This window comes from Antedon bifida, chromosome 10, assembly GCF_963402885.1.
Source record: "Antedon bifida chromosome 10, ecAntBifi1.1, whole genome shotgun sequence".
In the NCBI taxonomy this organism is placed as follows: domain Eukaryota; kingdom Metazoa; phylum Echinodermata; class Crinoidea; order Comatulida; family Antedonidae; genus Antedon; species Antedon bifida.
This window is the reverse complement of record NC_136235.1, coordinates 16,849,203-16,865,027: the sequence shown is the minus strand read 5'-3', so window position 1 is coordinate 16,865,027 and position 15,825 is coordinate 16,849,203. Positions and strand designations below refer to the sequence as shown.

Sequence of the window (15,825 nt, the reverse complement as noted above, 5' to 3'; positions counted from 1 at the left end):
CAACATTTAAAAAAGAGGAAACAGCAGAACCTGTTCTTTGAGACATTCCAATTCAGGGACAACTCTCTCAAGCTTGGTTCCCACTAGAGACACAACGTAACGGAACCTACGCAACGTAAGAAAATGCCTTTCTAACAATTGTTTGCTCCTCTTGCGTGAAATCAAACCTGTGATGTTTGCAGCACTATTGCGTCGTTGGTTCCCACATGTGATTTTGCAATACACCACTTTGCATCAATATGTCGCTGCGTTGCTAGTGGGAACCACGCTTTAAGGGGACACTTTCTTTAATATGTTTTTTTCCCAAATTCTCATCCGAATTACAGGAGGCATTTAAACAATGTCTTTTTTGGCTTTGGAAGTGAGGTTGAGCTACAAACCTAGCACTAGGTCAGATTTGAACCCTAGACCAATATGATTGAAATGCAAGCATATTAACCAACAAACTACAGTATATTATAACACAACAGTATTTATTTACCCAGCCCTTTCTGGTCTGCCAGCCACATTCTGCATGAGTCTGTCATAGTACTTAGCAAGATAGAAATGGCTGTCTTCCCATTCTGGGTTCACTTCCACTACATCTTTATACTGCTTCATCACAGAGTTACTCTCAAAGTTGGCAGTGTCTTCCATCAGACGCCCAACCATTAGCAATGCCTGTAAATGTAAATGGGGGAATAACTTCCAACTTGCAGCCTACTGGGCTGAATCGCGCACAGGTGTGGACGACACATACCACAACTTTCTACTCCCCTAAGGGTCCTTTCGTGTCGAGTGCTGCCCGTTCGTCTGTCCACAACAAGGGCTGAATGGACCAAGTACACCGGGGTAACTCTCTACTCTTCAGAAAGATGTACTGGGTTCTTTAAAGTGCACACGGGCCAGACGTGTACACTGGACCACTAGTTTTAAGTCATTATCCAAGAAGACTTGTTCTACCACCAGAACAATGGTCTTGACTTGAACCTGTGCCGATTGTATAGCTATGGTTTGCGGCAGTGCCCCTGCCTTAAACACTCAGCGACTCGAATGGCCTAAACAACAATAGAAGTATGTACACATACAAAAGTTACAACCACAAAGAAAACTAATTGGAACTTGGCAGATCATAAACATACATGTAGTTGCTACTGTTGGCCAAATGCCAATACGACCAGAGATTTCTCCCGCAAGAGGGGAGCTCATAAACCAATAGAACCAGTAGAAATGTCACATTCTGACATATCTATCATCATACATACATTCATTTACTGTACCTTTGCATGTGCTAATCTTTTTGATGCTGCTTCTTCCCGGGGTAGACTATCATATCTACTATTGGAGAAATGCTCTGATACACCATCTTGCAGACAAATCTGTGCTTCGTGGAAATTCCCCTATAAAAAAATTATATATAAACAAAGCATTATTAAAGAATGTTTAATCCTCCTTTGATTTGGGAGAGGGCCATGAGCACATTTATGGATATGGCTCTATAAAATCTACATATTATTATTATTATTACATTACAAAGATGATAACCAAACTAATAAAACACCATTATTTTTTTAATTAATTTAAAAACATATCAGGTATAGTTACACCTGTTTTACATATGGTCCTGTTTTTTAGAGCAATAGCTTTAAAACATTCATAAAAAGACATTAAAAAACTTAAAATAAAATGTTAAAATCACAATACAAAGACAGATAATATTTACAATGTTTTAAAGGGAGTGAAAAAACATGTTTACAAATAATAGTAGTAATATAATCTAATAGTCTAAAACAAAAAGAAAACATTTCTAAAATACAATTATAAAATAAAATCGGATTTAAGCAAAATGGTAAAATAGTGAGGATTTACTCTATTTACTATATTTATTTGAATGAATACATATCATGAATATTATCTTTTATAATAAACCACTCAAGAACCTAACCTTCTCACCTTACTCCACAGGCATTTGGCCTTTTCAATACACAGCTCTGGTATTGAGAACAGATTTATATTGCGTAGAGAGTTGAATGCAGTCTGTAAATTTCCTGCTCTAAAAGAGGAATAAAAAACCAGAAATGTACAACGTCTGAACAGAATTTAAATAACCTTACACGCTTTCAGTTTTAATTATAATTGTTTTTTTAACAGAACGATAATTTCAAAATGTTGACTTACTTTCTGGCAACCTTAGCACTTTGTAACCAGCAGTGACCAACAACTTTATTCTTGCTAGGATCTTGTCCACTAGAAAGAAACATTTGATATAAATAAAGCTCTGTCACTATCAAACTAGCTTACCAAAAAATGGGCACAAATATGGTAGTGATATGCTCAAATATGGTAGTGATATGACATCATCATGTCCAAATATGGGCACAGCACAGACGGAGCTTAAAACAAGTTAAATATGTACTCCAGCAATAAGAAAAGGTAATCACCCATGTGATTATTCCGTACGGTCCCTCTATGTTACACTTACTCATACGTCAAGTTATGGAGCACACGACGAAGACACAAAATAGGCTCCTGCGTTTTAAACGATGGCTGCGTCATCTTCAGACGATTTTCCCAATCACTTAGCAGCTCATTCTTGTACTTCAACGTCGTGTTCAAAGAACTGGTCAACTGGAATCCCATCAATGCTCTGGCACATTGCTCAACTTCAGATAGCATGTGTAACCTTAAAATAATTATATAACAACTGAGAAACTGGTAAATTGATCAGTAAGCTATTAGCCAGGCTGTATGAAAAACTTGACACATTTATAGCTATGAAAATCCATTTGCTATTTCAATAGTGTTCCTAAAAACTACAAAAAATTGAATTATAAATATACAATTCCTTATGGTTATTTTGAATCAGTGATATACTCATATATTGATATGGAGTTGTGGCTTGGTGGTTATGATGATTGGCTACCAATCTAAGGGTCCTGGGTTCAAGTCAAGTTCAGGTGTCAGGATTTATAAATCCACTCCCAAAGACTTGTAATAAGACTTTGTTTATGAGCATCTTTTGTATATGTTTGTCTTGTGGGCAGGATTGCCACCTTTAAGAAGGATAATGAATGAATTTGCTTATAGTTATCCTTTCCTAAATTTGAAAAGAAAAGAAAGATATTTTATTGGAAAATCGAACTGGTTAAGAATAAAATAAAGATGAGAGATGTTGAGAAATTACCTCACTATATATTCATAACCCCTAGTGTAAGATCCAATCTCCATACTAGCTGCAGATAAGGGTCCCATCTGCTCACTACGAACTATCTGTAACTGCTTGAAAAATCCTTCTTGATCCTAATCAAGTAAACAATTGCATGTATTTAAGAATATCATGTACCCAATGTTATAGAACCACACCTGTAAATATCACAATATAACATCTGCTAATTAATTAATTAAATTTAATTCTATTAACGTTATTTATGTTCTTGTTCATTAACTACGGACTTGTGCCATCAACTGATTGTTAAAATTGTGTAACGACACAGTTTAATATAATGTTAATGTCAAATCAGAGAACAAACAGTCTAGGACCAACACAGCCAATATTTGAAATTGAGACGAAAAATTACACATTCGCTTCCACAATCATAACTTTACGAAATTACTGATAAAACTTTTTTTTCTGTAAAATGGTACAGTCCACTTCCACTCTCTGAAAACCAGAAAATCTCCCAATACCAGACTTTTCTCGTTGTTCAAAAGGTCCCAAATTTCTTTTTAACATTAAAAACACATTCCGAATACCAGACTTATTTGGCCAGCCAAAAGGTGTCCGGTATTGGGAGAGTTGACTGTATATATACCCGTTTCTTGGCTGCTAAGAGAACTCTGCCCAATCCAACTTTCCAATCTGTAGAGTTGGCACTTTCATTCTGTAGGTGACTTTCTAGCGTGTCCCACTTGGCAAGCTTCCAACAAGCGTCAATGCGATACGATGACAGTTGAGATTTCCATTCCGGTCTAAAAATAAACAAATTAGCAAGTAAAGTGAATACAATGAATACAATATAAAAATCAATTTTTGGAGATCATTTTTAACCTGCAAATATTACAAACCTCTCTACTAATATACTGTTGACATGATAGAGGGCGGCATCTAGTTGACCAACTTCCATTGAGGTACGTATTGAGCCTTTGTGGTATGAGACATTATCAGGTTCAAGTTGTGAAGCCCGTCCATAGCAGGCATTCGCATCAACAAGTTGACCTATGACATAAATTATACAATATTATTCAGTTAAAATCCAGATAGACAAGTACTTTAAAGCTCTGTTTACACTATCAAACGTTATGTGACAAAGAAATGTGATGTGTCCATATATGGACATGATGATGTCATATCACTACCGTATTTGGGCATATCACTACCATATTTGGGCACATCACACTTTTTTTATCAAAAAATTTGATAGTGTAAACAGAGCTTAAAACCAAACTACAACCATACAAAAATCCTTCCTTACCAATACTTTCATGATCAAATATTTGCTCACGTAGGCTAGGTTCTCCTTTGCGAACTGCAGACACTCCAGCCACCCCATCTGGCTCATCCATTGTTATATAAATTTTCTAAAACATGAAATAATTATTAAAGAATAAATTATTAAAATCTCAAGGGCATATCTTATGAATTAGAGGTGAAACTAAATGAAATGAGGTTTGAGATTCTTGTTTTTAAAAATTTCATTTTGACGCAATCAAACAGCACACACTTCGCCAATTATAGAATGGAAAACCCATGCTTTCCAAACCAAGTATTATATGATGTTTAAGTAGTGTACTGAAACTGAGGTAGAGCCATGATCTGAATCAAGGGCCGGCGATTGTGGTAAGCATTTATCAACACAGTGCTATTTTAATTTACAGCAGCAGTTATATTATAAATCCACTCTGGTTAATTGACCCAAGGCAATCTAACAACAGGACGCTGAGCTCGCCATACCAAGATAGGAGCTCGTAACTGTCCTTTGATCTTATGTCTGGCTGCAACAACTACCAACAGTACTGTACTATGTACACATTCTCTGTGGCGCGCGATGTCTGTAAAGATGAGTGGAACCAGATAAACCCTTTGATCTCCAGAGCTCAGCATCCTGTTGTTAGATTACCTTGATTGACCAATGTAAATAGTATGAACAATATATAATATTTATTTACTTGCAAGAAGCCAAGATGAGATTCAATATCCATCTTATGTATGGAGTTCTCAAGGTGCATAAGAGCTCTAGTATAAGCTCTGCAGTGAAATGATGCTTTGGCTAGAACACTCTGAGGGATCTGATCTAAGAACTGGCTAATGAATCTATACTCTCGATCAGATTCATGGACTGCTTCTGAAAAAAGTACAAACAAATTATTAAAAAAAATGTACAGTTCAATATTACCACTATGCATCGTCCTAAGATTTGTAGTTATAGTATTTTTCTAGAACTGAACCAGTGATCTAGAATTTATAGGCAGATGCAATCAATTGACAGTTCTACTTACCACTAATGCATCGCTCTAGAATCCCTAGCGCTTTTAAAGAATTGGACCCATAACCTTAGAATTTATAGGCAGCTGCAATAAATTGACAATTCTACTTACCACTAATACATCGCCCTAGAATTTCTAATGCTTTTAAAGAATTGAACCCATAATCCTGGAAATTATAGGCAGCTGCAATCAATTGACAATTCTACTTACCACTAATACATCACCCTAGAATTTCTAGTGCATTTCAAGAATTGAACCCATAACCCTGGAATTTATAGGAAGCTGCAATCAATTGACAGTTTACCTACCACTATGCATCACCCTAGAATTTCTAGTGCTTTTAAAGAATTGAACCCATAACCCTGGAATTTATAGGCAGCTGTAATCAATTGACAGTGTTACCTACCACTATGCACCATCCTAGGATTTCTAGTACTTGTCAACATGTGAATGCGATGACCCTGCCATTGGGTCAAATGGTCAAGAACTGAGAAGACAGTCTGTGAGCACATCTGACAGACATCATCAACGTGTTGATCATCTATCTTCTCTGCATGAGCTAACACTGCCAAGATCTCACCACAAATCTGTGTATAAATTAGATAGATTTAATAATAAATATTGGTAATGGTTTAATTATAAAGTAGATACAATGATATCTTTATAGATAACAGCCTTTAGGTTGTGGTAACTAAATAATTAAACTTAAAGGATTGCATATTGAGAAACTAATTGAATAGCATAAAATGTTAACTGTATGGGATAAGTTAAAATTTGAATAAAAAACATATAACCTCATACACTATAGATAGACACTATAGCAGACAACATTTCTATTTTAGAAAACTGGTCAATTTAGACGGAGGGGAATGTTTTCTTTTAGGTCCAGTAGACAACCTTGTGTAATCACTGTAACATCTAAATGTAATAGCCCTTTAACATTGCCGAGCAAAACTCTGGAGGTAAAACACACCATACATAACGCCATTGGCGCTATGGCTATAAGCGCTCCCTAAACCCTGGGGTCCTCAGAGTTTACAGGGGTCCCTGAACAGCAGCCAGAGGAGAAAACAGGCATTAACATATGCCGAAAAACATCTCGAGCGTGCGAGGGCCACTAGGGTCCTTAAACCGGGGCCTCAGGCGCTGATGTTGATGCCCCGGTGTGTGTAAACTCCAGAGTGTATTTTCAGGCGATGTGAAAGGTGCATTACTACTTATCAGGGAGGACATGAAATTAAACTTACCTCATTTTTATGTTCATCATTAAAACCGAGTAACACATGCAGTAGAATATGAGGTAGGAGAAACAACGCACATTTGATGTCATGTTTGACAATCATGCTACATGAACGAAACACCTTGGCTGGCTTATCTTGTTTGACCTGTGAAAAGAATAGTTACAAATTACACATCTTATTCTAGTTGTTATAAATGTGTATTTTACATTACGTACATAGCTCTTTATACAATACTCAAATATTCTGATTTTTATATCATAATAATAATAATTAAATGGTACTGTCTATATATCATTGATTGACATGATCTACAATTACGAAGAATTTTTATACAATTTTTACTTTACTTTATCACTTCTCAATATTAATTGTGTTGCATTTTTTCATATATTGAGGGTTATTTGATTGTATGTATGTAACCATTTTACACCCAAAAAATAAACGCATCCCTCCACCCTCTTAAAACCCCTAGACTGTTTATTCGAATAAATACAGTAATTCACATTAAATAGAAAGAATGCTATTACCTTGCTCACTAAGTAGCCTGTCCATGTACAGACCCATTCTTTGTAGTTCTTGCCTCTTTTACTATGATAGATAGGCTTAGTAAGGCTAGCCCAGGTTGACTGGCGGGAGGGCACGTATCTTGTGTGTAACAATGGCAGCATAATCTCTTGAATGTGCTCTGGGAACATTTTCCACAGCTTACTGCCAGGGCTAAATAGATAAATAGGTAGATACAATATAGATAAGTAATTGTACTATGTATCACAACATAAACCTTGGTAAGTCTGTCTATTGAGGTGTACATGTGTAACATGGCATTTTCATCTGCACATTTTTTAAATTAAGAGCATTACCAAGAATAGATAAACATATCAATGGTTGATAGATTGACTAACGTAAGCTGTATTATCTGCCAATGTGAGAGACAGAGAAATTGTACACAATACAATGTGGAGTTTATTTGAGACCCAGTGGCCGTATTCACCATTTAACATTTAGGATAAAGTGGCATGCCTAAAAACATTCTATTATTAGTGAGTAAGGGAAATCCTTACTTAAAATATTTAATGACCTAGGTAAAATATGTCATGTATATGTGTAATTGGTGAATACAGCCACATATAAATCAAATGAAAGATGAATATTTACTTGTCAATCTTAGACTCTTGGCAATTGTATATCTGCAGAAGTTCCTGTATGGCATAGGCTGAGCAGTCCTGAGCTCTTGTGTCCTCTGCTGCTAGAAAGGCTCTAGCTAGCTCACTTATCAGCTTAAACGCAAAATTTATATCATTCACATCTCCCTAAAAAAAATATAGAAACAATAATCTCTGGGTTTTGGCACATAACCAAAAAGAACACTTATATTTTCAATATCGTATTCATAGCAGTGCGAAACCTCCCTAATGTGACCGTGATTCAACTCTCACCTGGAATTTAGAATTTTTCCCCTCTTTTCTGTCAGAACTGAAGTCTAATCTACCAGGATCAATTGCTCCAAGTTCTCCCAGACACTCTGCATACAGACTACGAGTTGTCTGGTTCGAATCCCGACACCCTGACAACATCTATTTTTAAAAAGAAGAATGTGTATTTCTTATATCACAAAAACCTGTTTTATTTTTGTTTAGGCCAACGTCTGTCATGAATGACAATTTCAATTAGTTTTTACATTCATCTCAATGATGGATGAAACTAAGCCATAACTGTTTAAAGCACCTTTGGCTATCATTCTCCAAGGGATTCTCTCGTCTAGTGCCCACCTTGACCAGAGGAAAGGCATGGGCCAATACGTCTGAGGCAGATGCTAGATGCAGGGCTGCCATAAGAGTCAGCAGTGCTGATTTCAAATGCCTCATTTCAAATGCCTAATAGGACAACAGCTCTATATCAGCACCTGATATTTCCAGATGGTCTCCCACCCAAACTCTAACAAAAACCATATGTGTATTAAAAGCAAAATTAATTAATTGTTAACAATTTTAAATTGCCAAGTGTAAAGAAATTTTATAAACTGAAAAATACTTACAACTGTTACAAGCTTGGAAACAATTGGGTCAACAGTCTCACTTCCAATTACAAACTCATGGAAAGATGCCTGGAATAAACACACAAGTAAAACTTTCTCTCAAAAGAGCTTAAAGCTCTGTGTACACTATCAAACTTTATGTGACATAAAATAGACATGATACCACTACCATATTTTTGTCAAACTAGTTTGATAGTGTAAACAGAGCTTTAGGTTTGTTCTAGAGCATCACCTACTCCCCTAATGGTCCCTTCGTGAAGAGTGCTGCCACCAAACGGCGCTCGTTTGTCTGTCCAAAACTACAGGGTCTGAATTGACCAGTACACTGGGGTAACCCCCTACTTTTCCGAAAGATGTACTGGGTTCTTTAAAGTGCACACGAGCCAAATGTGTACACTGGATCTTCAGTTTTAAGTCCTTATCCGAGAGAACTTGTTCTACCACCAGAACAATGGTTGAGGAGTGACTTGAACCTGTGACAATGCAATCAGCAACCAAATAGAGCCGCCAAGGAGGGTAAGAAATTTTGTTGCAAGTTGACTGCACATTAGAAAATTTAAATTACACTCAATATATGAATCAATAGTATTGGCTGAAATTATTATTATTAACACCAAGCCTCATTTACAGTACCTGGTTATCACGCAAAAGATCCCTCAGCTTAGATAGAGCGTGAACTCTGACATCCATACTCTCGTGAGTGATGGCTTTGATAGAGCGGCTTAGTTGGGTTCTTAAGTCTGTTTGACTTCTAGGATCATCCGTATGTTCCTGGAGAATCTTCTGAACCTCTTGCAGCTCAGGTAGTTCTGGCATGAAGTAGAGTTCATGGAAATGACAGCTTAACACTTGCCTAGAAAATAATAGAATAGTACAGTATTAGAAATAAAATAATATTGTTTAAGACTATTCCCATAAAAAATTCTGGATCAAAACGTATAATCAGTAAAAAAAAAACACATTGTACGTACCTTTAATATATTACGCTCTCTTTTCGTTAATAAGAGACATAATAATCATATTTGTAGGAGTCATTTCGAAAACAACATTAAGTGAAAAACACTTGAATTGAAATGGGTTTATCCTAGGAAAATCATATCATCACCTTCATTTAAGTTATTTAGAAAATGTTTGACAATTACTTTAAAAAAAGGATTATTTTATATTATAAAATTATTATTGAGAATGATTAATTATCAAAGATTTAAAGGGGAAATATTGTCGATGATGTTATGGCTGTTTTGATTCTTAAAGTCAGGGAGGTGACTATTGATTGGATGTCCTGCATAAAACGAAACATACATTGTCTATGTAGGAGCGCATATTGCACTCATCAGCTAGGAAACCAATAGCTTAATACCTTCACAAGTTAATAAAACTCAACTTTTGGTCAACCAATATCATAAAAAACAATGAAAACATAACAATAACATAAAAAACCAACTCCAAATTGCTGTTTTTAACTCGTTATTAAATCATAAACAACAAATCATAAAAGATGGAACACAGCTAATAATGCCGGATGAGTATTGCAGAGGGTTCTGGAAATCTCACATTTCTGGCTATATTATAATATCTATGACATATTATCGGCAGATCGGTTGTTCAATCATTTACGATATTAATAAAAATAATCATATCGAATAAATAATGAACATTGTTAGTAAAGCAAACAACATGGTTAATCAAGTCAATTATTATAATTATCAGTTGTACAACAGTACTCGATTTATCACATACTTTATTCTGAAAAAAGAGAAAGAAACGGTATACATAAACAAAATCAAATGACCAAAATGTTGCCAATTACTATGGCAATGTGAATCAGTTTAATCTTTATCTTAGTACAAGATAATCCTGATTAAAATTTTACCATAAACAAGTGGGATATTTTTACCAAATACAGCCCAAAAATCCCGGCTGCGGGAATATTGCAAAAATCCCGAACAAAATTTTGCTGATTTAGTGTTAGTGTTTAGGAGACCTAGAATCATTTCTCAAAGTTTTGTGAACATACAATACAAGACTGCCAGTTATAAATTAAGTCATATTGGGATAAATAAATGTAAAAAAATGTGTTTTTACCTGTTTTCTACAATAAGATAATGGTAGATGCTAGCCACCTGTTCTGGTAGTTGATGTAATAGGGGAAGCAAAGTGATAACTATCTGGCTTAACATTGGACCAAGCGATGGTAGATCCACACTGGAAAGATGAACATATGAATAATAATCTTTTTAATAAATACAATTTTCATTTGTAGTAGTAGTATGTATGAGTTATATCTGCTATAAATAAAATAAAATAAACAAAGAAATTCAACTTCCAGGTAAAATCTTACCTCCTCACAAAACAATCCCATGCCCTGCAGCTCAGTATGGGAAACCCTTGTTCTTTGAATCTTAAGCTAATCTTTAGGGTTGTCATTACTTTGACTCTCACTGTTGTGATGTGCTTTGCTCCCATTAACTTCATAATTGAGACCAAACTTTCCAAGGCCTAGAAAAATATTAAAATGATTAAAAAAAAAATTTTTACAAGCAAAAACATTCTATGAAATGCATTTTTAAAATATCTTTAGTATCTTTGAAATTCACCATTGAACTCATGCGAGAAAGGCAAAGAATTTATGGAAAAAAAAAAGATCAAATGCAAGCCTACCAATTTCTTGTCTTCTAGAGCAATGCTATTGGTCAACAGCTGTGAATCAAAGAAAGCTAGAATGCCAAGTAGCCTTGGTTGCAAAAAGTCTGCCATGTTCTCAGCCTTTGTGATAGGCTTAGGTCCTTTATAATTTTCATCCTTAGAGGCTAGCATAACCAGACCATTGAACACCTGCAAGAAGTTCTGTCCAAGGTAGAGGAGTAACTGGTTGTGCAGATTCTGGACTTCCATGCGGATCAACCGGCCCATCTCTACATCGGTCTCACGCTGTAAGATTAGGAAAGTTCCAAAAACTGTATTTCGACAGTTGATCAAGTTTGCAAATCTAACCACAATGCTGTACATGTCTTGGACTACTTGTGGGCACCTTAACCTCTTCCTAAAGCCTTTTTTCCATTAGCCGAATCAATTTACACAAATAGAAAGTGTTGGCTAAAGGCCAACTCAGACAGCATTGTAACGATGAGGCCCGACAAACGTCTTGACTCATCGGTGCTGTCTGAGTTGAATTCCGACGAGACGAATCGTCTTGAGATAGAGTTGGCCGTAGTTTTTAGGTTATCGCCTTTAAACATATTAACTTTTCTCCAGACGAGTTGATTGTCGTACAACGCTATCTGAGTTGGTCTTAATGTGCATTCATACATATAAGTGACGCAAAAAATTGAACAACCAATCATAGAGCTTATAAAGGTATGTCTGTGCAAATATATTCGCCAAGTGGAAAACAAGCTTAATATCATCAAACCAACTGTTTATTTTTGTTTTCCTTATCTATTCATTTATTAATTTCTTTAAATAATTAGATCAATCGCCATTTTGTGAAAATATATAATTGCATCAATTTACCTCAATGTAGTGAAGAGATGTCTCTAGCTCAGCTTTATTGCATGTCCTTACAAGGAATGAGAAAATGTACTTGAAATTGTCCACCAACATTTCCCTGTGTCTCTGAAAATAATGATAATAGTTCATTCTTATATAGCGCATATAAGCAAGCTCTCAATGGGGTGCACATTATCACCCTGGTCATTTTTTGGATCAAACACGTATAATATATATTATAATACAGCTAGTAATCAGTGCAATGTTGTGTCTTGATCTAACTGGTACCCATTTTATACACCTGGGTGGAGACAGGCAAATGTAAAGTACAGTGTCTTGCCTAAGGATACAAGCAATGCGGCGAGAGTTAGAGTCGAACCATGATCTCACAATCAGTAGTCCAACGCCCAACACACTACACCACACGCCCCCACATAATAATAGTAATTTTTCAAATCAATTTCAATTGACAATGTTTTTGTACTGTATACCGGACCACCATAGTAAAACAGTCATTGTACTGAAGATACTGTACTACCCATAAATAAAATACATAAAAACCTGGTCTCCTCATTTACAAACTGTGGTATATCACTCTCAAAAACAAAAACATATTGTGTACACTTTATGTCAATGGCTACCAGATGTCTCTATGTAGACAGTTACCTGAACCAGTACTAGTACTAGAAACATTTTTCGGCCTAGTAAACTAATAATTTTGCTTTTTTCAAATACCTTATTTAAAGTTTTTGCAATCAGCCTGAGCACAGATGATGCTGCTGGAGTAGCTTTGCTTACAATATGAGGTAAGGTAAACTTCAATGAGCTCTAAATAAGAAAGGCAAGCAGAATAGTGATTTTAATATAAGGTTTATTGGTCGATTATAGTTTGCAGTATGCCCCTTGAAGCGTGGTACAATACTGTAATTTTATACCCAACATGGATTTGATTTGGTGCTTGTGCTTGTTCTATTGGTCCTTTTGGAAATTCAAATCAGACTGCTAACAAAAAATCTATTGTGTCTCCAAATTATATTAATTATTATTTATTCTTTAAACTGGTGGCCTCTTCAGTCAAAGATTGTTCTCCCAGAGAACCCAGTTATGAAGTGTCTGTGTGTGACAGTGGCTGTGTGTATACTAGTACACTGGGGTAACCTCCACTCATCTTGAAGGATGTACTAGGTTCACATGAACTAGATGTGTACACTGGACCTAGGGTTTATAGTCCTAGTATTCGAGAAGACTTGTTCTACCACCAGAACCATGGAGCGAGTGGTTGAACACTTGCGTTACGGCTAAGTATTACCATTCGGCTGTCTTAACCGCTCGGCCACTCACTCGCTCACCACAAGGTGACTTTGTGTGGTGTGTCTCCTTAGTGTTAAAAGAGTCACCTTAGAAGACTTCCAAAATAAAATTTCTACTGTATTTAATGGATGATGAATTGTATTTTTATACATATATATTCCAGAATATTCATTTTCAGTAACAGATTTAGTAGAAATAAAAACCAACATTATTTTTTTTCATAAAATGGAAAGCTTACTTCAAGAAAGGAGTTAATATTTTTAAACGTAAACACTCGGGAGATTTCTGCGATGATGGAAAGATTCTCTTTTTGACTGTCACTGATGGAATGTGCTTCGTGTAATGCTTCAATAAGGAATTTGCATACCGAATGCTTAAATTTAACATACAGTGCTGACATCGTTAAACTCTTTGCTTTTGCTAACTCTTCAAGCTGTCGAAATAAAATAAAAAGTACACAGTATAGAAAATAAAGAGAATTTTATATACCCTAAAAAATATATAGGAAATTATTGAATTTAACATTCAATAAATTAAATAAACAAAAAAAAAGTATAAACTATAATTAATATAATACAGTATATGACTAAATATAGTCTCTGGGAATTTGAGGGAAATTGCATATTTATAATGGATTTACTAAGAAAAGCCTGAAGTAAGGGGTGAGATTGAGATTTATATGGTATATGCTAGTTTAAATATCCTAGTAAATAACTAAATGCTGGAATTGAACCAAACAACCTGAGATTTAAGCAAGGCACCAAGCAACATTACCACCTTTTACTATAGTAACCAACCTGTATATAAGCTGTAGCTTTAACAAGTGGAGCCGACGACAACAAGCTCTCAAGAAGACTAAACACAGCAACCAGTAACAGCTCACCTTCTGCAACTCTTAAAAAAAAAATATATATCAATATTTATTATATATTTGTATTACTTGTATTTGTTTATCTATGCATATAGTATTAGTTAACAGTAATATATTCTGATAACATAATATATTCTGGTAACAGTGATGGCAACTTTTATTGTTTATGCATATTATTGTAAACTTTTCAACTACTCCGCTCTACTTATAATATTGCTGTCTGATTGTTGTGTATGGTATTGTTTCTAATATTAACGCCAATATGGTACTTGTTGAAATTTCTTTTAGTTCATCTATTGTAACCTTTGTGTTAATAAGGTTGATTAATTAAATACAAATGGGAAACTTTTATTTGAATCTTATTAAAAATATTTGATGAATTTTTTTTTTATTTTCTAATTTGTGAAAGTTTTGATTTCAATGATTTCCGTATAAACTGCATGTGCAGTACCCTTGTATGTAAGAGTTTTAAAACACTGAAATGAAAAAACAAAATATCTGAATTTCGGAAGTCTGTAGAAAAAGGTCACCACATGTTGTTGGGCTTTGAGGTAAAGAACAATGCATTGTGAAATATTGTGTAATTGTAGTACTGTACTATTTGTAAAGCTGTATTAATATTATTTTTGTTTCTTTTTGAACAAAATTGGAAATGACAAGGTGTTGTAAAACACGATACTGGTAACAGTTGGCACTGTCGTCATTATTACAACATAATACAATTTTTATGCAATACGGTGTTGAATTGTATGGCTTAAGTTCCGTGTTTTGTATTACTCATTTCAAAATCGTCACATGAAGTGTACATGACTCTGGTCAAATACTAAGAACAAGATCAAATTTATTCAATTGCTGTAAAAGATCAGTTTTGATACAGTTAGATACATTATTGAGCTGTGAATGTATAAGGTATTTAAATATATTGAATTGTTTTTATGTAGTTAATTCAATGTATAGTTAAGTGGAACTGTATATAAACAGTTTTCAGTTTGGTAGTTGGTTTATTGTGGATCTATGTTAGTGACTTTTATTCACACTTAAGAGGGCTAGAGAAGAACAGCCACTATAATAGGATTTATTATAACATAAAGAAATTACTATTGCAGGATGGCTAGTAGCAACGATGTAAATCTACTTTCAGATGAAAAAGTACTAGAATGTTCCATCTGTAACGAAAGGCTAGAAGAACCTAAATCACTTAGCTGCCTCCATACTTTCTGTCTGAAGTGTTTGGAGAAATGGGTTCAAACCAACAACGGTAAGCTAACATGCCCTATTTGTCGCAAGTCATATCCTATTCCAGTAGGAGGGCTTCAAAAGCTCGTGCCAAATACGTTTCTTAACAACCTCTTAGAAACTGTCAAACAACATGAACAAAACAAAAATGAGGTTAAATGTGTTTGTGAAACAGGAGA

At 35.0% G+C, this 15,825-nt stretch overlaps 1 protein-coding gene across 1 annotated transcript in view; it reads right to left on the bottom strand.

Moving 5' to 3' along the window:
- Window positions 1–15,825, bottom strand: part of LOC144853573 (serine/threonine-protein kinase ATR-like) — a 30,964-nt gene that overhangs the window by 7,256 nt on the left and 7,883 nt on the right. Inside the window, exons 12-35 of the mRNA XM_078711281.1 lie at window positions 14,337–14,433; window positions 13,778–13,972; window positions 12,964–13,056; window positions 12,253–12,354; window positions 11,401–11,670; window positions 11,081–11,238; window positions 10,825–10,944; window positions 9,373–9,592; window positions 8,740–8,808; window positions 8,141–8,278; window positions 7,860–8,014; window positions 7,232–7,421; window positions 6,711–6,848; window positions 5,870–6,050; window positions 5,146–5,321; window positions 4,452–4,557; window positions 4,045–4,195; window positions 3,792–3,948; window positions 3,164–3,279; window positions 2,462–2,662; window positions 2,158–2,226; window positions 1,933–2,032; window positions 1,260–1,379; window positions 482–660 (exon numbers count right to left, since the gene is read on the bottom strand). Coding sequence (XP_078567407.1) covers window positions 482–660; window positions 1,260–1,379; window positions 1,933–2,032; window positions 2,158–2,226; window positions 2,462–2,662; window positions 3,164–3,279; window positions 3,792–3,948; window positions 4,045–4,195; window positions 4,452–4,557; window positions 5,146–5,321; window positions 5,870–6,050; window positions 6,711–6,848; window positions 7,232–7,421; window positions 7,860–8,014; window positions 8,141–8,278; window positions 8,740–8,808; window positions 9,373–9,592; window positions 10,825–10,944; window positions 11,081–11,238; window positions 11,401–11,670; window positions 12,253–12,354; window positions 12,964–13,056; window positions 13,778–13,972; window positions 14,337–14,433 — 3,501 coding nt within the window. The remainder of the gene's footprint in view (window positions 1–481; window positions 661–1,259; window positions 1,380–1,932; window positions 2,033–2,157; window positions 2,227–2,461; window positions 2,663–3,163; window positions 3,280–3,791; window positions 3,949–4,044; window positions 4,196–4,451; window positions 4,558–5,145; window positions 5,322–5,869; window positions 6,051–6,710; window positions 6,849–7,231; window positions 7,422–7,859; window positions 8,015–8,140; window positions 8,279–8,739; window positions 8,809–9,372; window positions 9,593–10,824; window positions 10,945–11,080; window positions 11,239–11,400; window positions 11,671–12,252; window positions 12,355–12,963; window positions 13,057–13,777; window positions 13,973–14,336; window positions 14,434–15,825) is intronic.